The sequence below is a fragment of the Marmota monax genome, unplaced genomic scaffold (genome assembly GCF_021218885.2).
Source record: "Marmota monax isolate L192 unplaced genomic scaffold, Marmota_monax_Labrador192_F-V1.1 WCK01_AAM20220418_F8-fsc00200, whole genome shotgun sequence".
In the NCBI taxonomy this organism is placed as follows: domain Eukaryota; kingdom Metazoa; phylum Chordata; class Mammalia; order Rodentia; family Sciuridae; genus Marmota; species Marmota monax.
Window position 1 is genome coordinate 582,169 of NW_026692549.1, and position 22,663 is coordinate 604,831.

Below are 22,663 nucleotides of genomic sequence, written 5' to 3' on the forward strand. Positions count from 1 at the left end.
GGTGGAATCCAGAACAAGTCCCCACTCCTCTTTTCAGGGGAAAAGCAAGCTCAGGTGCCACTAAAACAAGTGCCCTCTGCGCTGGCAGGGACCATAGCCAGATCCTTTTGAATGATGATAGGTCTCTCCAGAAACATTCACAGCTTTCTTGGACAAGGACTGATCAGGGCCTAGTGTGGGCGTCACTTGAAGCATCCACTTGAGCAGTCCTGGGGTACCAGCTGCCATCTCAGTCCAGTTCCATCAGGTCGTGCAAGTTTTGTTTCAGATAGAGGGACTGCTGTTCCCACTGTTTAAGAAATCCCCATCCATCCCAAGCCAGGGACATGGCTTCTGTCCCCAGCATGAGAGGAACAAATAGCTGGTTCCCACGTCAGTGTCCTAGAGACCCTGGAATGAAGCCATCCAAATGGTGAGGTCCCTCCGTGGGTGTGGATGCTGTAGAGACTCTGGCGCCCTGCCCCTCTGCCTTCTCCATATCCAGCCTTCAGGAGTTACCCTGCTACGCGGAGTCAGCAGCCATCCCCACCGCCAGGACTGAGGCCCGGTCCTTACCACTGAGAAGGCGAGCGGGGAAGACCACTCCGAACAGCAAACACAAGGAACGGTGGAGAAGAAAGTCTGCTGGGAATTTATACGGTGGCGCCCGCCTGTGATGGCGGCGGCTCGGGACTGCGAGGTCACAGCTGCCCTCAGCAACTTAGCGAGGCCCTGTCTCTAAATAAAATCAAAAAATGTCTGGGTACGTGCTCAGTGGTTAATCCCGAGTTCAACCACTGGTACCAAAGGGAAAAAAGCGAACAACAACGAAGCTTCATACAGGGCACAATTGCTGCGAGCTCCTAGAAAGGGGTATAATTTTCCAGACAAAACCTGAAGCCGTTTCACATCTTTGACTTCAAATGTAAGGTCAGCAGTTTTCATTCTGGGGATTTCTTGGAGGAGCATCTGCAGATTGCTAGCTCTTCTGGTCATCCAGTGACTTACGTCCTTCTAAGTCTTTCTACCAAGGTCTCGTTCCAGCTCCTCTGCTCCAGGCTACTCAGAATCCCAGGTCCTCCATCTCCATATGAGATGGACTCTGCGCGACCCAGAAGTGAGGAGCAGAGCGGAGGTGAAGGGCAAGGGCGGAGTGAGGCGGAGGTGAAGGGCCAGGGCAGAGCCAAACCGGGCGAGTTGAGGCGAGGTGTGGCTAGTGTGGAGGAGGAGACCCTGGCCTGCCACCACCCTGAACTGTGTCTGGTTCCCATTTGCTGGCTCCGAGGTCCAGGGAGGAGACTGCGCCTCGGAATGGACTAGGCATCCAAGCAGGGCGTGTGCAAAAGCGGAGGCTTCCCCGCAGCCCTGCGTCCGGGCGACACACACGTCCTGCGCCAAGTTCCGCACAGGCGGGCCCTAGCGCGGCCCTGCCTCGGGGTGGCAGGACGCTGAGGTACCCAGGCTGAGGACAGACAAGCGCCCATCGAAAGGGATTTCTAGTGACGCCACTGCTGTGTCCCGGCACAGGTTTCCCGTTTTCTTTAAAACAATCACGATTTGTACTTTTAAAATTTTATTATGTAGTTATTTCCAAAGAGGCCAGAGAAATGGATCAAATATCCCAATTCATTGTATTGATTACTGAAAGTGTTCGTGAGCACTTCGTAAAAACTGGACTGCTTTTGTTTAATTAACAGATATTTGGGGTAGGCATATCATGTCCAAATGTTAACCCACAAGCCCAGAAGATGAACTGTGGCCAGGAGCAGACTAGGATGGAGATGTCAGCCCTGGGTTATCTTCCCTGCCTGGCCATCACAAGCCCGCAGTCCCTGCCTGGTGTGGCCAGCCCCTGGACATGGCACTCCAGACTCACTTCCTCTCTCACCCAAATCCACTGTGCGGCTGGCCAGTGTCTGTGCCTTTAGATCCTACAGCGTCAGGATCTCTCACTCTGGTGAGAAATTGGTTTTCAAAGCAAGAACCCAAATGAGGAATAGGTTTTAATTGACGAACACTGAAGTGACAAAGGCTTTTCAGAATAAGAACATGTGAATGAAATGAGTTGTTTAGAAAGCTTGTCCTGCTGCACCAGCTTAGGCGGAGCCCAGAGTCACTTGCTGCTGTGGCCACCCATGCAGGCCTGCCATGGTGGTCCAGAGGGATGGCAAGCAGGGCTTATTCAAAGCCCAGCACAGGCTGTCCTCTTGCCTGAGAAGGTCCTCACCCCACACCCATGGGGCTGTCCTGGCAGGCCAAAGGAAGGAAGTCAGGTTGTCTGGCCTGAAGGTTTCCCTTTCAGTGGGCCAGACACAAGTGTCCCCAGCATCTGAGACATTCCACAGCCTCTTCCTCAAAGCTGCACTGCAGCCTGGACAAGGAACAAGAGGGAAGGCTGAACCAGGCTGCACGCAGAGAAGGGTGGAGTCCCAGAGGGGCCCTCAAGACCGGGTGATTTTGTTGGGGGGCATGAACCCCGTGTCCCCAAGGGTCCTGAGTGCTACTCGGCCATCCGGTCGGATCACGAGGTGGGTGATGCTGCCATTGTTGAGGGAGAGACGGAGCCAGCCTTCTGGAGGGAACTGCAGCGCTCTGCGGGAAGAAAGAACATGCCAGAGGAAGCTCATGCAGAGGGGGCCACAGTGCCCTGAGGGACAGGCAAGGCCCAGACCCTGGAGCACCAGAGCAGAGCAGACACTTCAGCTGGTCCCTTGGAGGGGGAGCTGGTCCCTCGAGGGTGCTCAGAGGAAAGGGCCCCTGGATCCACCAGGGCTCCACCAGACTCAAGCTGTGTGATCAGCACAAACAAGTTCCTTGCAGGGCATGCAATTTTATTTCTTCTTTACAATGTAACAAGTGAGAGGACAAAGTACACTAGATCCATTTCTCATAAAATTCAATGTTTTGTGCCAGGGGATGGAGGTGCAATCCACAACCCTGTAGCATTTTCATGCCCTTAAAAGTGCTTATTAGGAACAAAAAACACTTGCTAAGAAGCTCAGTATCACATCTTCCTTGAGTCACCAAATGTCCTTCATGCTTCAGAAGCCAATCTGATCCTCAAACCCAGTGGACATGGTGACATTTTTCTGCTGCGGGTTTGGTGAATGTGTTTTGTTTTTTTTTTTTTTTCCTTTTTTTAATACGGGAGATTGAAACCCAAGATGCCTCTCCACTGAGCTATAAGGGTCTAGCTGGGGCTGGGGCTCAGTGGTTCAGCACTTGCCTAGCATGTGTGAGGCACTGGATTCAATCCTTAGCACTACATATAAGTAAATAAATAAAGGACAATCAACAACTAATAAAAACATTAAGGAAAAAAAAAAGGGTCTAAGTTGCTGACTGGCCTTGAACTTTTGATCCTCCAGCTCCAACCTCCTGAGATTTCAGGCGTGCACCACTGTGGCTCCATGCTGCTTTTTAAAATCCTCTCAGTATCACCCCTCATAGTTTGCAGGGCGTGCTCCTACAGACAGCACAGTGGAGACCGCGTGACTACGTGGCCGCCCTGACTGCCCTGGGGAACTCCATTCACGGGGCTTCTGGTGCATCCTGGCATCAGGGTCACCTCCCATAACTGTCAGGGTTCACAAGATAATGTGGTGTCAACAGGAGCACACAGAGTACCAGAATGGCCTGATCACAGGCAGGAAGTGCACGACACAGGTCCAGCAGACAGGGGATGGGCCATCCTGGGAACCTTGTTCTTGCTGCAGGTTGAGCACAACACCCCGCCACCAGCCGCATCCCTTCCTGCCACCATGAGCCAGGGGAGGATCCCAACTCCCCGACAGCTTTGTGCGTTGCGGTGGGGTGGGGGGGGGGCACTCTCTGACTCTGGGGATCCCCCACCATCCTTGGGCTTCTAGCTGGACCACATATGGGATGCCTAAGCAGATGGGTCACCATAGCCCTGTGGACATACCACAGACAGGAAGAGAGACCGCCTCACTCCAGACAGTACCACTGACCAGACTCTGGGTGCAGAGGAGAGGCAGTCCTTGGTGACGGAAGCCCTGCTGAATGTTTTCTAGTGGGTCCACGGGTGGAGACAGGCTTCCACTGCTTCTCAAAGTCTGCACTCTACTGAAATTTGGTCAGTCCTTTTACATATTTGAAGTGCAAGAGCCTTCCCATCAAGGGGCACATAGACACTGCCCTGGCATTCATGGAAAACAGGCTGATTCCAGAGCTAAGACCAATACAATACATGAGTCATGCCAGGTGCAGTGGCACACACCTATAATCCCAGTGACTCAGGAGGCTAAGGCAGGAGGATTCCAAGTTTGAGGCCAGTTTCAGCAATTTAGTGAGACCCTTAGTAACTTAGCAAGACCCTGTCTCAAAATAAAAAAATAACAAGGCCTCGTGATGTAGTTCAGTGGTAGAGTGCCCCTGGGTTCAATCCCCAGAATCAGGGGGGGAAAAAACCCAAACATACAAGCCCAGAACATTCCATGGTACCAGAGTGTAGGGAAGGTCCAAAACACAGGTGACCCCGCAGAGCAGCCTGAGCAGCAAACAAGTCGCACTTGTGACCAGCACAGTCACAGTTCACGACCCAGAGAGCAGACACCGGCATGGGCAGTCACAGTGTTGGGAAATGGCCCGGTGGCCTAGGTGTTCAAGCCCCCGGGCTCTATCTCCAGCCCCTCAAAGGCAAGAGAGAAGAAACAAACAATTCAACACACCCAAGGAAGAGGCGCAGCCCTCAGAAGGTGTTCAGGGAGGAACAAAGAGTGCAGGAAGCAGAATCCCCTCCGAGCTGGTCTTGGTGACTGTTGCCAGGGTCCCCTTAGACCCTCCCAGACGCTGGCACCAGCTTGAGGGGAAACAGGGTTTTTGCACAGTCCCAGGTATCTCTCCATCACCAAAGGGTTGGAAGCCCAGCATACAGTACCCTGACCACGGCAGCTCTACCTGTCCACCCAGAAGACCCTCTGACACCAGGGCCCCGTCCACCTGTGCCGTTCTGCCAAAACAATCAGAGAAACCCCACCTCACAGACGTTTTCCACCAGAGAGCTGACCAGGACTCTCCAGCTGTGTGACAAGGCCCGGAAGCTCCCAGAGGAGACAGAGGGGCAGCCACACACCCACAGAGATGGCAGGCGGCAAAGGGAAGGGACGGGCTGTGGTCTGGGCTTTTCTCTAGGTCTACACCCTCCAGCCCTGTGGGCCAGGCAGTGCCTACCTGCAGACAATGTAGCGGATAACATTGGCATGGCATATGAAGATTTCATAGCTGTCCTCCTCTTGCTTGGCATCTGCCCTGTGGATGTAGTTCCGGAAAGCAGCCTCGATCCGGGCACCATCTTCGTAATACTGCTGGGGGCAAAGTGAGGACCATCAGGGGGAAGCAAGGCGAGGTGGCTATCAGAAGGTACGCCCAGCCCTTGCCCCAGTGACCCATGGGGCAGTGTCTTTACCACAGCCTCTGGCTTCCAGTGAGACACAGGAGGGTCGGGCTCGATGGGTGCACCTTCCCGCAGCAGGTCTGTGCTGACTCTGGAGACGCCTGAGGAGGAGCACAGTGTTGTCCACTCCAGGAGCCACCCTGGGCCCTCCCCTGTGGGCAGCATACACCCCAGGCTGCACTGGTCCTGTGCAGAGGCCCCTGGCCCACACTTACCTGGCAGGTGCTTGCTGATGATGTCTGTGGTCTCCACCGCACGGGTCATGGAGGAATGGATGATTTTACTAAACTTCAACCCCAGGCTGGCAAGTCGGAGCCCCGTGAGTTCAGCTTGTTCCCGACCTTGAAGGCAAATACCCCAGAACCACACATACCTTGATCCCTCTTTTAGCCAGTGACACCCACATAGGATCACATGCCCGCCACCGTCCTGGGCCTAGCAGGGGTTAGGGCCTCAATGAGCAATGCCAATAAGATCATCAATTCAACTGTCCTCAACCCCATGCAGAAAAATACACCTCAGTCTATTAGCAGTAAGGAGCAGATGTGCCCCACTGTTGGAGTCCAGGCAGGATTTACTCTGCCTCAACCAAGTCCACACAGCGTAGAGCACCATGATAGCCACCGGCCGTGTGACACCCTGGTGGCCAATACGTACGCACTGAGGATTCAGTATCACTGAGCACCAAGCAGCTCCAAATATAGGTGCTTTCTTTTAAATGTATTTTAGCATCTGGCTGGAAATCGCCAGGAAGTCAGTCTCTGTCAGATGCAGAGACCTCTGCACTTGGCGCTTCCCTTCCTGTCTGTACAGTGTTTCAGGGAAGGAGCAGTCTTCACGAGAGCAGGAGAGCAGGCCAGAAAACCCTTTCACTATCAAATTTTTCCATATGAGCACAGATGGGGAGACCCCATCCAAAGAGAGGAACTGTTCAGACTAAGCTCAGCCAGGCACAAGAACAGTGTCTGCAGGGCCAGCTACTGGAGAAGCTGAAGTGGGAGGATCGCTGGAGCCCAGGCATTCAGGGTCAGCCTGGGCAACACAGAGAGACCCTTCCTCTACAAAGGTTGAGTCTAGACTCTCCCCACACCCCTTGCATCTCCATTTCCAGGATTTCTCCACAGGTGCACCTGCAGGCACGAGACACTGCTGCCCAGCAAGCCACCCAGATGCTGTGGACAGCCTGCAGGTGCTGGGCAGATGTCTGCAGGCTGGGCCGTGAGCCTGGCACAGAGTGTAAGAGGTGCCACTTCTGGAGCAACAAGAGCATAAGCCTTGCTGGACTGGGAACTGGGCCTGACCTCATGCATCAAGACACCACGGCATTTGCTTGAGTGTTTCCTTCAGTGCTAGGGATGGAACCAGGGACTCCCCCATGTTGGGCAAGTGCCGTGACAATGAGCCAACCTCAGCCCTGTATGTTCTGGCACAGGCACGTTAAGAAGCCTGTCTCCTGTCCAAGTTCAGCTGAAAATCACAGGTAATGATGATGTCAAAGTCTGGGCTAGTGGTCCCTGAAGGTTCAAGGGGACCCATGCCCCAACACCCTCAAGGCTGACCATGGGGATCAGCTGGGCAAAAGACCAAGGCACATACCTAGTGGGGTCAAAGTGCGGTCCTTTTCCAGGCAGCCGTCCATGTGGTACTGGGAATGCCTGATGAGGAAGATGTGCCTTGTGGCCTTCGCCCTGTAGTGGTCCAGCCTGGACGCCTGCTCCTCCTCTCCAGATTCCACGTTCCTCTTCCGCAGGTTGACCAGAGAGAGTGGCTCTCGCCTAGTATTAAAGATACGATGGCTGGGCTGGGGTTGTGGCTCAGTGGTAGAGTGCTGGCCTAGCAAGTGTGAGACCTTGGGTTTGATCCTCGGCACCACATATAAATAAATAAATAAAAAGAAAGGTATTGTGTCCGACTAGAACTAAAAAATAAATATTTTTAAAAAAAGATACGACAGCATGTGCTGTGGCCTCTGTTACAGACCCCTGTGAGAACTCTGCCAAGACAGTGACTTCTCCAGAGAAGCCAAGGCAGCCGGGGGTAACGCCTGCACACCCCGTCCACCTCACAGCTGTAGCCACGCCTGTTCTGTGCCTGGGAGAGCCTTCCTGCAAGGTGTGGCCCAGTGAGGATGAGCAGGCCATGGACAGGAGGACTCAGGGCCAGTGTTAGAAAGAGGAGCCATGTGCAGTGCAGGGGGGCCTGCAGGCTAGGACTGCACTGTCTGACCAAGGCCACTAGTTGTGGGCTGTTTAAATTCAAAGTACAAGTGGCCCCTGAGTCTTCGGTATCCGCGGTCAGCACCAGAAGGGCACGTTTGGAAGACGATGCTCCTGTACTGGACATGTGCAGGCTCTTTTTCTTATCACTGTTTCCTAAGCAATATAGCATGACAACTACTTACATGAGGTCCATGCTGTATTGGGTGTTGTAAGTAACCTAGGTATGATTTAAAGCACATTTGTATCAAACACTACACCATTTTACATAGGGATTTGAATTTCCATAGATTTTGGTATCCACAGGTCAACTGTAATTTAAATTAAATTATAATTGCATCTAAGCATACTTTATCTGATTTAAGTGGGGTAGTGGCTGTCAACTGGCACTTGGGGGGGTAGGGGTCATGGAACTAAAAGTACTAAAGGTTAAATGTGGGGGGCAGGGAACTTGGCCAGAATCTACCTGGTAGAGACTGTGGTGGGAGAGGAAGGTCTGGAGGGCCACTGACCCTCATGACTCAAGGATCATTTGGGCAGTGTTAACTTGGGGTGCTGGTCACACACCAAGCAGAGGTACGTTAGAAGGCACTGGGGAGCCTGAGACTTTTCCATGCAAAGCTCTGGGATATCCTGGTATGGGGGTGGGGGCACAAGAGACAAGCCCCCTATATATTACCTTCATGGTGCTGCGCATCCCTGCCTGCCACCAGCCCTTCCATCCCCAAGCTCAATGACTTCCCCATCTCCCCACCCAGAAGTCTAGCATGGCAAGCAAACAGGGAGCCTTGCTGCAATCAAATAAGGCTGGACTCAACTTTAGGTTAATTTCAGACAAGTTCTTTGACCTCAGAGTGAATGTTTTCCTTTAAAAGTCCTGAGAAATTCAGAACACTCTTCTGATTTTTTAAAGCGAATGAGTTAGGCATGGTGGCGTACGCCTATGATCCCAGCAGCTCAGGAGCTGAGGCAGGAGGATCACAACTTCAAGAATGGCCTCAGCAACTTAGCAAGGGCCTAAGCAACTCAGAGAGACCTTGTCTCAAAATAAAAAGGGTGGTGGATGTGGCTCAGTGGTTAAGTGACCCTGGGTTAAATCCCCAATACCAAAAGCAAACAAAAAATAAAAAAGAGAATTACTACAGTCTAACCACAAGAGAAACATCAGACAAACGCCAACTGAGGGACCACCACGAAACCTCCCCACCATCATGAAAGGAAGTCTGAGAAGCTACAAAGTTAACAGGAGCCCAGGGACACCAAGAACCAACTGCCATGTGGGACCTGGGAACAGAAAGCAAAACTAAGGTTATCTCAACAAAGCACAGACTTCCATTATTAATGATCAGGATAGACTTATTAATTGTGATAAATCTACCATACTTAGTGTTAAAACGTTAAGAACAGGAAATTAGATGTGGGATATAAAAGGATTCTATTTGCAACTTTTTTATTATGTAAAATATTCCAAAATAAGTTTGTGTTTTAATTAAAGATTAGCCAGGCACAGGGGCACATGTCTGGAATCCCAGCAACTTTGGAGGCTGAGACAGGAGTATCACAAGTTCAAGGCCAGCCTCAGCAATTTAGTGAGGCCTTATCTCAAAATAAAAAATAAAAAATAAGGGGCTGGGATGTGGCTCAGTGTAGAGCGCTCACCTAGTACATGCAGGGCCCTGGGTTCGATCCTCAGCACCACATAAAAAGAGATGAATGGAATGAAGGTATTGTGTCAAACTACAACTAAAAAATAAATATTTAGAAAACAAATTTTTAAATAAGTAAATAAATAAATGGACTGGGGTTGTAGATCAGTGGTAAAGCACCCCTGGGTTCATTCCCCAGTACCAATAAATAAATAAATAAAATTAAAGGTTAAAAAAATAACTATGAAATTCCTGATACAACTAGGGATATGATATTACCTCTGTGCCCAATTTCTAAGTGTCAGTGTAGAGATAACAGCTGCAGGTACCTAGGAGGTTTAACTGGAACTGGGTAAATCCCACAATAACCAATCCCTGCCTCTAAAGCAGTCTCTCTAGTAGAAATAGAACCCAGCAGCATATGTAATTTTAAGTTGTCCAGTAGCAGCATTAAAAGAATAAAGAGAGGCTGGGGTTGTGGCTCAGTGGTAGAGCGCTTGCCTATCATGTCTGAGGCACTGGGTTTGATCCTCAGCATCACACATAAATAAATAAATAAAGGATTTTAAAAAAGTGAAGAGAAACAAGTGAAATTGAGTAATACACTTTATTTAATCCAATATACTAAAAGTACTGTTATTTCAACCAAATATTGAAAAACTGCACTGCTTTGGGTTTTAAATTTATATTGACATTAAATAAAACTAAAAATCCTTGTGTAATCACAGGAGCATTTCAAAGGCTCAATAACGACAAGTAGATGATGGCCACAGCACTGACCAGACCCAAGAAGCGCCTGGTTTACTCTGGCCTCCTCCTAGCAAATGGACCCTCAGCGGGGTGGACCCTCCTTGCTCACTAGCCCTCAGGCACCAGCACGGTCATCCTCACACTCGGACCCTCAGGACCACTAGTCACAGCGATCCTAACACAGGACGCTGTCACTCCAGACACAGCTGCTATGGCACGACCGCCCCGGGCACGGACCCTGGCACCTCGGGCACAGCCGCCCCAGGTACGGAACCCGGCACCCGGGCACCGGCACCGCCGCCCCGGGCACAGACCCGGGCCGACGTCCACCTGTCGGGCGCCCACACGCCGCCGCGCGCCGGGGGCGAGGGGAAGGAAGCCCGCCGCCCGCCGGCCCCGCGCACCTGTCCCAGTTGGGGTCCCAGACGCCCCGGCACGGCCGCGCGCCCCCCGCCCAGGCCGGCGCCTCCGCCGCCCGCGGCTCCGAGTCCCCGCTGGTGCGCGGCTTGCCCACCGCCACGGCCGAGAAGAGCACGGCGGCCGAGCCCCCGGCCAGCCCGCAGGCCGCCAGCTGCAACGCCTGCCGGAACGCCATGCCGCAGTCCGCGCCGCCCACGGCGCGCCGCGAGGGACACGCTTCCGCGCGCGCCCGCTCCGCTGACGGAAGCCCCGCCCCGGCCGCGGGGGCCGCTGGGAGGGCGCGGCGACCGCGGCGGTGGGGGAGAGCAGACCCGGGGGTGTGCAAGGGAGGCGGCCGCGGCCCTTGCGCGGTCCGACTCCGCCGGTTCCTGACGCGAGCGGCGGAGGTCCTTTCACGCCCCCGCCGTCCGACACCGCCCTGCTGGCGGCAGTTGCTCTGGAGACCGCGGAGCGACCCTCAGCCTGGGAAGGCGCCGGCGCCCGCCTCGCTGCACGCGGAGGGCGAGCAGCGTGCGTCCCGGGGCTTTGCCCTGGCAGAACAGTGCAGCTTCATGGACCTTTGTATGGGTTCATTTTGTCCAAAAATACAACTAAAATATTATTTGTCAAGGTACCCAGAACTGAGGATAATAAAAGTGCTTCTCTTTCTCTTTAAACCGTGTCCAGTCCGTGTGACCACCTTTACATATTTTCCGTATCCCTGGTAAATGTCCACGTGGGGACACTAACAGCCTCGCTCCCTGCTTTCCTGTGTGCCTGGCAGCTCCGGGTAAACATGTGTGAAATGAACCGAGTGAAAGCAGGCCGTGATAAGCCAGAAACCCAAGAGTATGAATTTGCATTACTTTAAAAAAATACTACCCCAAATTTTTTCTTTTTTCCTGGCTTCACCCTGACATCCTGAGAACCCATGTGAAAGTGGTGGCAGAGAATCCTGCATCTGAATCCAGGATTCACCTATTAGCGGGTCTTCCCTCAGTTTCCCCATTTGTGAAATGGAAACAAAGAGTGATGCCTACTTTATGGGATTTTCGTAGGATCAGCATGACCTCCAGCACAGTAACTCCCTCAGCAAATGTTGGTGCCACGGCTTGCACCTAAAATTGGGAAATGGACCTTTTTTTTGAGAGGTGGGGAGTGGGTCTTGCTGCTATGTTGCCCAGCCTGGCCTCAAACTCATGGGCTCAAGTGGTCCTCCTCTCTCAGCTTTCCAGAGAGCTGGGTTCACAGGCGAGTGCCACTCCTCCCAGCCAAACTCTAGAACTGAATGTAGACTCTGCCAAGACAGGAAGTAGTGTGATCATCAAGGTCTTTATCAATTGCAGGAGCACCTGTTACTCTTGCAAATACTCTAAACTTCCTTCAGCAACTGCCCCACCCCACCCTGATGTATTTTGAACCAAAAGAACAGTTCTTTGAAATTGAGGGTAAGCAGGCACATGAGCAGATACCGTACTCCGGTGTTCATAGCAGGAGTACAGCAGCCAACAGCTGAAGACAATCTGAATGTCCACTAACAAAAGTAAACAGGACATGATATCCACACACACTGAAATGAACATTCAGCCTTAAAAAGGAAGGACATTCTTAAAATGCTATTAACATGGATGAGCCTTGATAATGAAATACCACAGGCTGGGTATTTGATAGAGTATTTCTCATAGTTCTGGAGGCTGGGAAGCCCAGGGTAGAGTTACCAATCACAACTCTTTGCTTCCAAGATGGTGCCGCTGAAACCAGTTGGACAGGCAACTACATTCTTTGCCTCTGCTGCTGTAATGGCCAGTGGGGTTACAGCCCATGCAGCAGAGGACAGCAACAGGTAGCCACACCACAAGGGTGTGAGTGCCAGCAGCCAGCAGGATATAATGTCCACTTAGGACTACTGTTAATCAGGCATTGGAAAAGTGCCGAGACTATTGGTTTGGCCCATGACCTTCTAACTGTGCCCTTGAGGCTTTCCCTTGTAGGCTTCACTCAGGTCTGTCCCTCTTTTCGTTTTTCTGATGCTCTGAGACAAAGGAGTAGCTGGGATTTTTGGAATGTTCCTACAGGTTAATTCACGGAGTAGCCGTACATTTAGAGAAGCCTTCTGGAGGGCCACTGCCTTGACTGCCTGCTGCCCTTTTACCTGTCCTAGTTGTGCTGAGCACTCTGCAGCACTGTCCCATATGGCACTCACAAGGGGCTTGACCACTCCCTAAACCCCACTCTTAACAGCCCCCCAGCAGGGTTAAGCTTCCACTTGAATTCTGAGGGGACACATTCAGACCACAGCAGATATTATGGAGGCGACTGAGCCAGTCATAAAGCCAAGTGCCCTGTGATGCTGCTGCAGGAGGCACCCTCACTCAAACTGACAGTGGGATGGCGGGGGCCCAGGGACAGGGCTGGTGTTCATGGGGTAGAGCTTCACCTTGGGAAGGTGAGAGTCCTGGAAGGGTCAGCAGTGGCCACATAATACTGGCCACATTTTGGGCCACTGAGTTGTGTGCTTTGACAGCAAGCTATGTGTTGTGCATGCGCCACAGCACAGAGGGAAACCCCAGTGACCTGTCCTCTGAGAAACCACACTGTGGGAGGCCAACTTTATGGGTGACTGAGTTACACTCCCCAGCTGGATGCTGAGGCGCTCAGTCACAGAAATGGGTGTGTCTTGCTACAGCCCCATGGGTGAAGCTATGCTCATCTGTTCCTTTGTAATATAACCCCTTGCCCCATTTAGGATAGAATCTTCCATGGAAATGCCTTGTGTGTGTCCCCTCCTCTTACTGTGCCCTTGGGTGTGGCCTACCCAGGTGTCAGTCAACCTGCTGACAGTGGACATCATGAAGATAGACTCAGCCCCCTGAAACCTGACCCCTTGCCTCATTTGAATAGCTTTTCCTCAATAAAAGGGGTCAGCGTGTGCTCTCTCTCTCTCTTTCTGTGGACCCTTAAGGTCAGAGGAGCCGTCACAGCAACCCCAAAGAAAAAGGTATTTGTGTCTCTTGGGTGGTTATTTCGTGCAGCCCAGTTAGCCCAGTTTAACTAGAGTGACCCCTGAGCCTTTTAGTCGCGAGAACCGAAACCTGGCACCACACCAGGGAAGCAGCTGATCATCTCTGTTTATTGCAACCTCTTGGTCCAGGCAATGAGGCCACCTCTGAGACACAGCACTCTTACATTTAGAGACTTCTGTTTCTCCAATCACAATTCTGAGGCATCTCAAATCACATGATTTAAAGTCAGAAGACGTCCTGGCTGGGCTCTGCTCTCCCCTGTCCAGATGCACCTGATGTCCTCCCCAGGCCAGCGTCACTACCCCAGAGAGGCCAGATAGACGTACCATACCAGAGCTGCCAGGTTGGCAAAGAGCACCCGGAACTGCAAAGAGAACAGTCAGGCCGTGACAACACCTAGCACCAGCCACTCAGTGGACAGAGGTCACCTGACCACTGCCGGCCAGGTGGTCGTCTGTCAAGTCCTGCACTGGGGCCGGCAGAGGAGAGGACAATGTCACAGCTATGGCAAACAGGCAGTGACAGGCATCTGAACACCAGCTTAGCTACTCACCTAGTACTGCCCTGTGCTATGGCCTGTCTCTGCTCTCACCTCCCTCTGTCCTGTTCCTACTCCTAGACGCCCCCTGAAATAGCCTTGGTCAGGTGCCGCTACCAGGCTCATCACCACAGCCCTGGACTGAGCTGCAGGGCACTCGGTTGGTACCGTCTGTGCTGGCTCAACAGCTTCCTTCCCCCAAGCACCCTCCTGCAACCACCTAGTGTGAAGACTGCTACAGCCTCCCAGCACTGGCCTGGCTGTAGGAGCGCTGCTGTCTGTCCTCTTCCTGCCTTGGAGGCCTGCCCTCTCCCTTCTCAGCCTGCCTCCCCAGAGTGCCTGAGGACCCCAAGCCACAGCACAGTTCCCTCTTGCTGCACTTCCCAGAAAGCCTCTGACCCTGGCCTTCACACCTCCCCAGGGGCTGGCCCAGGCCCAGGCCAGGGGGATATTCAGCCTCTGCCAAGAGTCCCCTTCTCTAGGCAGCTCACTCGCCCAGTCTTGACAGTGCCCAACTCCCTCCTTCACTCTCCCAAATGCCCAGCCTACTGCCTCTGCTCAGACGGAGTCCTGCTCCCACTGTCGCCCAAGGAAGGGCCCCGCCTAAGCACCTACTTGAGGACCCCATCCCCTCCGCCTCCAGGGAACCCTCTGCACATATGTCCGCCCACCCCAAAGCAGCCACAGCTGCACCAAATGTGGGCACATCTCCAAGGCTCGACCCCTCTACAGCCAGCCCCCTGCTTCCCCCACCCCTTTACAAGCTTCTTGAGAACTTTCTGGTTTCCTCTACAATTCCTAGTCACTCTTCAATTTGAAACAGTTTGGTTTCGGCCCCCATCCAGTCCTGGAGTTGCTCTTGGGAAAGTCACTGATAAGGCTCACTGTCAAAGCTGAACAATGCTCAGTTGCTGCTTTCCTGATTTCCAGGAAACCCCTGCTCTGTCTAACCAGCCCTGCCATGTCACTTCCTGCCCTTGGTATAGGGTTGTTTGGTTTTGTTCTTTGTGGTACCAGGGACTGACCCCGGGCCTTGCATATGCTAGGCAAGCACTCTACCACTGAGCTGCAGCCCCAGCCCTTTTTTATTTTGAGACAGGGTCTCACTAGGTTGTTCAGGATGATATCACACTTGCGATCCTCCTGCCTCAGCCTCCTGAGTGGCTGAACTATGGATGTGCACCAGCTCCCACTTTCCTTTTTTATTTTTAATATTTATTTTTTTTTAGTTGGACACAATATCTTTATTTATTTATTTTTATGTGGTGCTGAGGATCGAACTCAGGGCCTCGCATGTGCTAGATGAGTGCTCTACCGCTGAGCCACAACCCCAGCCCCTCCCCACTTTCCTTTTAACTCTTGGAGTGTGTTCATGTCCATGCATGTGGGTGTGCACACATGTGCTGCATGCAGATGTGTGTGTGGAGGTACTGCTTTTACATGTAGTGTCTGTGTGATATACAAGACAGGTGTGGCGCCATGGTGTAGTGTGGTATGTGTGTGTGGCAGGTGTAGGTACTGTGTGTGTGTGTGTGTGCGCGCGCGCATGCACGCGCGCGCCAGATGCAGGTACTCTGAATGTGTATGTGTGCGCACGCCAGGTGCAGGTACTCTGTGTGTATGTGTGTCAGGTACAGGTATCTGTGTGTGTCAGGTACAGGTATCTGTGTGTGCGTGTGTGTGGCAGGTGCAGGTACTCTGTGTGTATGCCAGGTGCAGGTTCTCTGTGTGTGTGTATGTGTGTGTGTGTGTGCGCGCGTGCCAGGTGCAGGTATTCTCTATGTGTGTATATGTCAGGTACAGGTATCTATGTGTGTGTGTGGCAGGTGCAGGTATCTCTGTGTGTGTGTGTGTGTGTGTGTGTATATGTCAGGTACAGGTATCTCTGTGCGTGTGTGCGTGTGTGTGTCAGGGGCAGGTATCTGTGTGTATGCCAGGTGCAGGTACTCTGTGTGTGGCAGGTGTGCGGGCCTGCCTCCCTCTCCCCTCACCCTTTGGAGCTCTTTCCCAAGGGGGTTCTGAGCTGGACCTCTCTCCCCCAACAGCAGGGGTGGAGCCCAGCCTGTGAGTGCCTCCTAGGCTGGCTGCTTAACCAAATGCCTCCTGCCGAACTGACAGTGGATGGGGCACAAGGACCCCTTGGGAGGCCCCCTGTGGCTTCAAAGCTCTGAGGCCAAACACAACATCTGGCAGATACCACCCAAGGATGGCCAAGGAACCTGGAATACGGGCGAAATGTGGCTGGAGAGAAAGCATGGCTTGCTGAAGGCACACAAGATGGGTGGAGGGAAAGCGCTTGTGGCAGGTGCCCCTCACCTGCAGGGGCACATAGTTGATGTTGACAAACTGCAGGGGTGTCCATACTCGCCAGTTCATCCTCAGGGCAGGCCAGAAGCCACTCCTCATCTTGGTGGCTAAGGTCTCAGCATCCTTCCCCTGCAAGGAGGGCAGAGGCAGAGGTGAGCAGCTAGCCATCCAGGGAGCCACAGCCTGGGCACCTGAATGACAATGACTGTGTCCCACCCAGCACTATTGGTGGGACCCCAGGCCTCATGCAGACCAAGCAGGTGCTCTACCACCATGCTGCTGCCCCCTCCTTACTTATTGGTTGACCAAGTTCTGATACTGAGGATTCAATCCAGGGGCAATTCTCACTGAGATACATCCCCAGCCTTTTTAAATTTTATTTTTCATTTTAGGACAGTATCTTGCTGAATTGCCCAGGCTGGCCTCAGACGTGCGCTCCTCTTGCCTTAGCTTCCCAAGCAGCTGGGATTACGGATGGGCACTACCATGTCCGGCTTGGCAATGATCTTTTAAAACCATACTGAGTGGCTCTGTTCTGTTTGTGTGTGGACACAGCTACAGCCAGCCAGCCAACCAGCTGGACATCCTCAGTCCTGACAGGGTGGCAGGCTACACCCACACAACAGGGGCCCGTCTCACCCTCACAGCCCTTGGACTTGGTCTGACAATGGTTCACTCCATGGTTCCAGCAACAGAACTTCTACTTAAGGCTACACTGTGAATTCTTTCCAAAATAAATAACCACCAGAGTTGAGGCATCCCCAAGAAAACCTTGTCAGGAGTTTGTCACACACTGGTGACCCCAGCACTCAGGAGGCTCAGGTGGAAGACTGTAAACTGGAGGCCAGCCTGGTAAGTTAGTGAGACCCTGTCTCAAAATAAAATTTTAGGAAAGGGCTGGGGATGTAGCTCAGTGGTAGGGAGTTTGTCTAGCATGCATGAGGCCCTAGGTTTAATTCCCAATCTCCCTCCCTCCCTCCCCCTCCCCCCCCTCTCTCACACACACACATACACACACACACAGCCCCAATAAATTGAAGAAAATAAATATTAAGAAAATAATAAAATATATAAGGGGCTGGGGATCAGTGGCAGAGCACTTGCCTAGCACGTATGAGGCACTGGGTTAAATCCTTAGCACCACATACAAAAATAAATAAAATAAAGGCATCCTGTCCATCTACAACTACAAATAAATAAATAAATAAATAAATACACAGGACCAGAAAGGAACCAATCATACTGAAATACAGTTGCCAACACATTTGGAAAATACCCTGCGGTACAGTTGAATGACAGCTTCTGTCAGCACCCATGACGAGCCCTGACAGCAGGTCCAAGCAGCAGTGCACACACAGGAGTCATGAGGTGCCTATGACAGCTGATGTGGAGAGCCAGTGTGCCTGGGAGCTCACTGGGGACCAGCAGCAGTGCCAGCCCTACTGTGGCCTGCTTCCTACACTCACAGAGGAAAGTGCACACTTCCAGGTTGAGCCCGGTAAGAAGCCCACGACCCATGAGCTACCCAGGGATGTCTGGTCCCTGTGCTCAAGTGAGCCCTGGCAGGTGCTCGGGAGACACCCACCTCCAGCAGGTTCATGACGAGGAAGAACAGCAGCAGGAAGGCAGGTGCGAAGACCAGGCGGTCCAAGAGGAGCCTCCTGATGCCTGCCCAGGGCGCCCCGGGAGGGATCCAGTGGTCCATGAGCAGGTAGAAGTAGTGGCTCAGTGGGCCTGTGATAAAGAACCTGAGGTCCAAGGCGGTGTGAGCAGGCGGAACTTCTGCCTGCCCACGTCCAGGAAGGCTGGGCCTTACCCCAGAACCATCCCAGGTCCTATGCCCCCCCACTGCAGGGTGTCACATGGTCTACAGCAGGGCTGCTCAGAGAGCACACTGAAGTACCTGGGACGCTACCTCCCAGCTGTTCTTCTTGCGCACTGCTGTCTAGGGGAATCCATTTGAGCCTCACAGGAAAATGACTCATGCTAGCATGCTTGCAAGTATAAAAAGATTGTGAATTACAGATTTTTTTTTTTAATATTTATTTTTTAGTTTTCGGCAGACACAACATCTTTGTATGTGGTGCTGAGGATCGAACCCAGGCCGCACACATGCCAGGCGAGCGCGCTACCGCTTGAGCCACATGCCCAGCCCTGAATTACAGATTTTTAAAAAGTTACTCTTGGGCTGCGGATGTGGCTCAAGCGGTAGCGTGCTCGCCTGGCATGCGTGAGGCACTGGGTTCGATCCTCAGCACCACATAAAAATAAAATATATTGTGTCCACCTAAAATTAAAAAATAAACATATTTTTTTAAATAAAGTTACTCTACAGGCTAGGAGAGTGCTTGTCTCATGTGCATAAGTCTGTAGGTTCCTCCCAGCACCATGCACACAAAAAAGATGCTTCGGTTGGAAAGCATTCAGCCAAGGTCACATACGTTCAGGGTGGTATGCCCACAGACTGGAAAAGACTTCAAAATAATTCATCTACAAAACTGATGTTGGTCCAAAAGCTCAAGGTAGACTAAGCTGTTAAAACTCCTAGCTGGGCACAGTGACAGGTACCCGTAGTTCCAGATACTCTGGAGGATGAGGCCAAGAGATCATCTGAACTAAAAATTTGGAGCCAGTAAGACCCTGTCTCAATCCCCCCTGACCCCCGCAAACAAAACAAAACAAAAGGGGGTGGGGATGTGGCTCAAGCAGTTACACGCTCGCCTGGCATGCGCGGGGTGCTGGGTTCGATCCTCAGTACCACACAAAAATAAAATGAAGATGTTGTGTCCACCGAAAACTGAAAAATAAATGTTAAAAAAAAAAAGTCCTGAATCTTTGTGTCTCTGTGATTCAGAAAGTGGTTCACAACCTGGGCATTCTTCAAGATACAACATTTGTTTTCTGGTGGAGCTGTAAAAACAACAGAAACTGACTCATTCCCTCTGAGCTGTTTCCTCTTTGTGAGCTCAACTAGGTTGCTGGCAGCATCTTTGGATTACTGAAATCTGACTCTAGGTTGAGGTAAGTCATGTGCCTACAGGTCCATCTCAGAGAGGTCAAGATACCTGTCCCCTTCAAAATGCAATTCAAATTAAGAACTACACCTCAGCAGCAGCATGTGCCTGCAATCTCAGCTACTCAGGGGGATGAGGCAAGAGGATTAAGCCACAGGCAAGCTTGGGAAACACAGCAAAAGTTCCATAAAAACTGTTTCTCAACAAAAGTTCCATAAAAACTGTTTGGGGCTAGAGCTGGAGTTCAGTGGCAGAGCACGGTCTAGAATATGTGAGACTCTGGTCAGATCCCCAACACCAGAAAAGAACAAAAAACTAACGTGCATACACACAGTGCACAAGCCACACAGATTTCCAACTCTTTGCCCCAATGGCTGTCAGCGTCAGGCAATTCCACCACCATGGTGCTGCAGCCCGCCTCTGCTGTGCTTGGCTAGCTGGGTCAGCCGGCCCCGCTGTGGCCCTCACCCATAAACTGCATATCTGAGAGGCCCACTGACGTCCAGATTTTGAGAGTCTTCTTTTTTCCTCTTCTTCTCAATCATCTGGGCCAGGACATTGCCAAGTGCCAACAGAGCGCCACTGTGGACAGATAGGAATGAGAAAACAAGAGCACTCCCACAGAGACACGCCTTTCCTTCTCGGAGCTGGAAGGCTGCCGGACCACACTGCGGACAGACACTGGATCCTCATCAGGCAGCTGCCAGAGCCCCAGGTCAGAGTGTGGAGGCAGCTCGGCCTCGCTCCACACGTGTGATCCATGAGCTCCAGCACTGGACACACCAAAGCCAATATCCGGGTCGTGCTGTGGACCATGTACACAACACCACCATCCTGGGAGTCAGGAAGGTGACATTGCTCTGTATTTTGACTGTGGTGTCAAAATACATACCATATAATCCCACACACGTGGTAAAACTTCAAGAACTCAACACACACAGACGAACACAAGAAAAACAGAATATCTGATCATTTGTGGGTCAAGAGTATGCCAACATTCTGGATGTGATACTGTATTATGGTTTTGAAAACATTTCCATCTGGGTACAGTGGTGCACAACTGTAATCCCAGCAACTCAGGAGGCTGAGACAAGAGGATCCCACATTCAAGGCCAGCCTTGGCAACTTGGCAAGACTTTTGTCTCAAAATAAAAAATAAAAGGACTGGGATATAGCTCAGTGGTTAAGTGCCTCTGTGTTCAATCCCCAGAGCTGCAGGGGGAAAGTTTCCAAAGGGTACTAGAGATATCTGTGTTGTTTCTTACAAGTATGTGCAAATCTACATCACTGCAATAAAAATTTCAATAAAGAAGGTAGAAAAAGGCCTAGTCACACCTTCTGAGGCTGGAGTTCATAGCTGCTTCCTGAAAGCTACAAAATCCAAAATTTTAGTTGGGCACAGTGGTACACACCTGTAATCCTAGCACTGGGGAGGCTGAGGCAGGAGAATCACAAATTCAAGGCTAATCTAGGCAACTTAACAAAATGGTATCTCAAAATTTTATATTTTAAAAGGGTGGAGGTGCAAGTCACTGGCAGAATGCCTCTAGGTTCAATCCCTGGTACCAGACACACACGCACAAATCCAAAATTCTTAGTGTGGACTTACAGACACCCCTACCCCAGTACTGGGGAAAGAACCAGAGGTGCTCTACCACTGATCTGCTGCGCAGCCCTCGGGCTCCCCTCTTTTCTCACCTATCTACCTTCCCACTGCAACCTGCACCTGCACCACCCCCAGCACCTTCCTCCTGGTGTGCCCTCTGCCCCCAGAGCTATTGCTTCATGTCTCTGCAGCCCGTTCAATGTTACTTCTGCAGGAAAAACTTCCCTGACCGTTCTAGGTCATGTATTTATCTGCTGTTTCTCTAGTTCTTTGTAGTTCTGGGAGAGGGGGAACTTCTGCACCTGTTTTGAACGCAACTTTTTGCCCAGCACACACGAAGCACGCTATGCATTTATGAAAGGCTGAATTAATAAAACAAAGAGAACAACCCTACAAAATTAGTAAACCCAAGAAAGAAGGAATGACTCATAAAAACTTGAATACTCAAAGAAAGGGCAGAGCTTGCCAGCTCTGTCGTGCTGGCAACAGTCTTTTGATGGGGAGGTCCCTCCAGAAGGCTCTGGTCTACACCTGGAGGGGCGACGACCTCGCTCAGGACCCAACCTGCAGGCCGCCCCTTGCTTCTGCTCAAACAGGGCAGTGGGGTCACCTTGACGCCTGCGGCTTTTGCCCTGGGCGCCCACGGGCTGCAGAATGGTCAGCGCAGCTCTGTGCTGCGGAGTGGCCCTCCCTTCCGCCAACTTCCTTTCCCCTGCGCCCCCTTCTCCTCCCCTCTGCCTGCCTCTCTTGCCCTGTAGCCCCTCTCTCCCCTCTCCGACGACCCCTCCTGCAGCACGCCCACCTGCTGGCCGCCTTGGTGAGCACCGGGTAGAGCCGCAGCAGCAGCAGGTACTGGGTGAGCGCGCGCCGAGGGAGCGACCCGAGCGCGGCCTCGGACCGCAGCCTAGACGCCGCAGGCGCCATCACCGTCCCCGCTGCGCGCAGCCCCGGCCGACCCGACCGCAGGGCAGTCGGGCGCTGGACCTGGGGCCCGTGGTCGAGGAGGCGGGGCGGGGACAGCCTGACATTTCCCGACTCACCGCGACCCGCAGCGCGGCCCGGCACCCACACTGCTGTGCGCGGCGCGCACCTCCACACACTTTTCCGCGGTCCCTGGCAGTGCACCGTCCCCCCAGGCGCCGTTGCGGATTGGAGCCCCTCAGGGCGGAGCAGGGCGGGGCCTCTGCGCGGACGTCAGCCGCCCGCCTCCGGATCCCTTCCCCAAGGCAGCGCGCCTGCGCACGCGCGAGCCTCGGCTCCGACGGAACGGTCGCCGATTGGAGCGCCGCCCTTCAGGCGAGGCGTCTGATTGGACGGCCGGTGCTTCCTGTATCTCGCGAGAGCCGGTGGGAACGCGCCAAATTCGTCCCGGAGGCTGAGGAGTTCCGCGAGCGCTGCGATGGTTCTGAGGAACAGCGGGCTGCGGCGCGCGGAGCCGGGCACGGACGGCGAGGCCAGCCGGTGAGGGCCAGGGTCCTGCTCCCGGGGCGCCCGCGGGAGCGGCGGCTGAGCGGGCGGGGGCGTGGCTGGGGAGGCCGCGGGCCCCAGGCGGGCGCGGGACCAGCGCGGCAGCTCGCGGGTGGCGAGCCCCAGAGGTGCTTGCCGCCCGCGTCTTCCCGGGTTCGGGCGGAGCGGCGTTCGCCTGGGTTCACGGGTGCAGCGCGCCAGCGCCCAGCCGCGTCCCGGCCCTGGAGTGCTCTTCCTGCCGCCAGCCGTCCCCGCTCCGACGCGCGCTTGGTGCTGTGTTCACCGCCGACACAGGCGGAGGC

At 53.0% G+C, this 22,663-nt stretch overlaps 3 protein-coding genes across 5 annotated transcripts in view; 1 reads left to right on the forward strand and 2 right to left on the reverse strand.

Annotated features, from left to right (window-relative positions):
• Positions 1–1,969: 1,969 nt before the first annotated feature.
• Pgam5 (PGAM family member 5, mitochondrial serine/threonine protein phosphatase) lies at positions 1,970–10,614 on the reverse strand. 2 transcript variants are annotated; one of them, XM_046445906.2, is made up of 6 exons: positions 10,412–10,614; positions 6,992–7,170; positions 5,611–5,736; positions 5,408–5,496; positions 5,173–5,303; positions 1,970–2,571 (listed from the first exon to the last, which is right to left on the reverse strand). In XM_046445906.2, the coding sequence occupies exons 1-6, from the start codon at positions 10,600–10,602 to the stop codon at positions 2,421–2,423; spliced, it is 867 nt and encodes a 288-aa protein (XP_046301862.1). In that variant the 5' UTR covers positions 10,603–10,614; the 3' UTR covers positions 1,970–2,420. The 2 variants fall into 2 exon arrangements, with proteins under 2 accessions (XP_046301862.1, XP_046301860.1); XM_046445904.2 differs by having other exon boundaries at positions 5,173–5,306.
• A 2,902-nt stretch (positions 10,615–13,516) lies between these two features.
• Positions 13,517–21,883, reverse strand: Pxmp2 (peroxisomal membrane protein 2). 2 transcript variants are annotated; one of them, XM_046445907.2, is made up of 5 exons: positions 21,697–21,880; positions 19,757–19,870; positions 17,860–18,022; positions 16,284–16,403; positions 13,517–13,793 (listed from the first exon to the last, which is right to left on the reverse strand). In XM_046445907.2, exons 1-5 carry the CDS (start codon positions 21,816–21,818, stop codon positions 13,728–13,730), a joined length of 585 nt encoding a protein of 194 aa, XP_046301863.1. In that variant the 5' UTR covers positions 21,819–21,880; the 3' UTR covers positions 13,517–13,727. The 2 variants fall into 2 exon arrangements, with proteins under 2 accessions (XP_046301863.1, XP_046301864.1); XM_046445908.2 differs by lacking the exon at positions 19,757–19,870 and having other exon boundaries at positions 21,697–21,883.
• A 363-nt stretch (positions 21,884–22,246) lies between these two features.
• The window catches only part of Pole (DNA polymerase epsilon, catalytic subunit), a 46,300-nt gene continuing 45,883 nt past the window's right edge, over positions 22,247–22,663 (forward strand). The window contains exon 1 of the mRNA XM_046445909.2: positions 22,247–22,355. Coding sequence (XP_046301865.1) covers positions 22,294–22,355 — 62 coding nt within the window. The 5' untranslated portion in view covers positions 22,247–22,293. The remainder of the gene's footprint in view (positions 22,356–22,663) is intronic.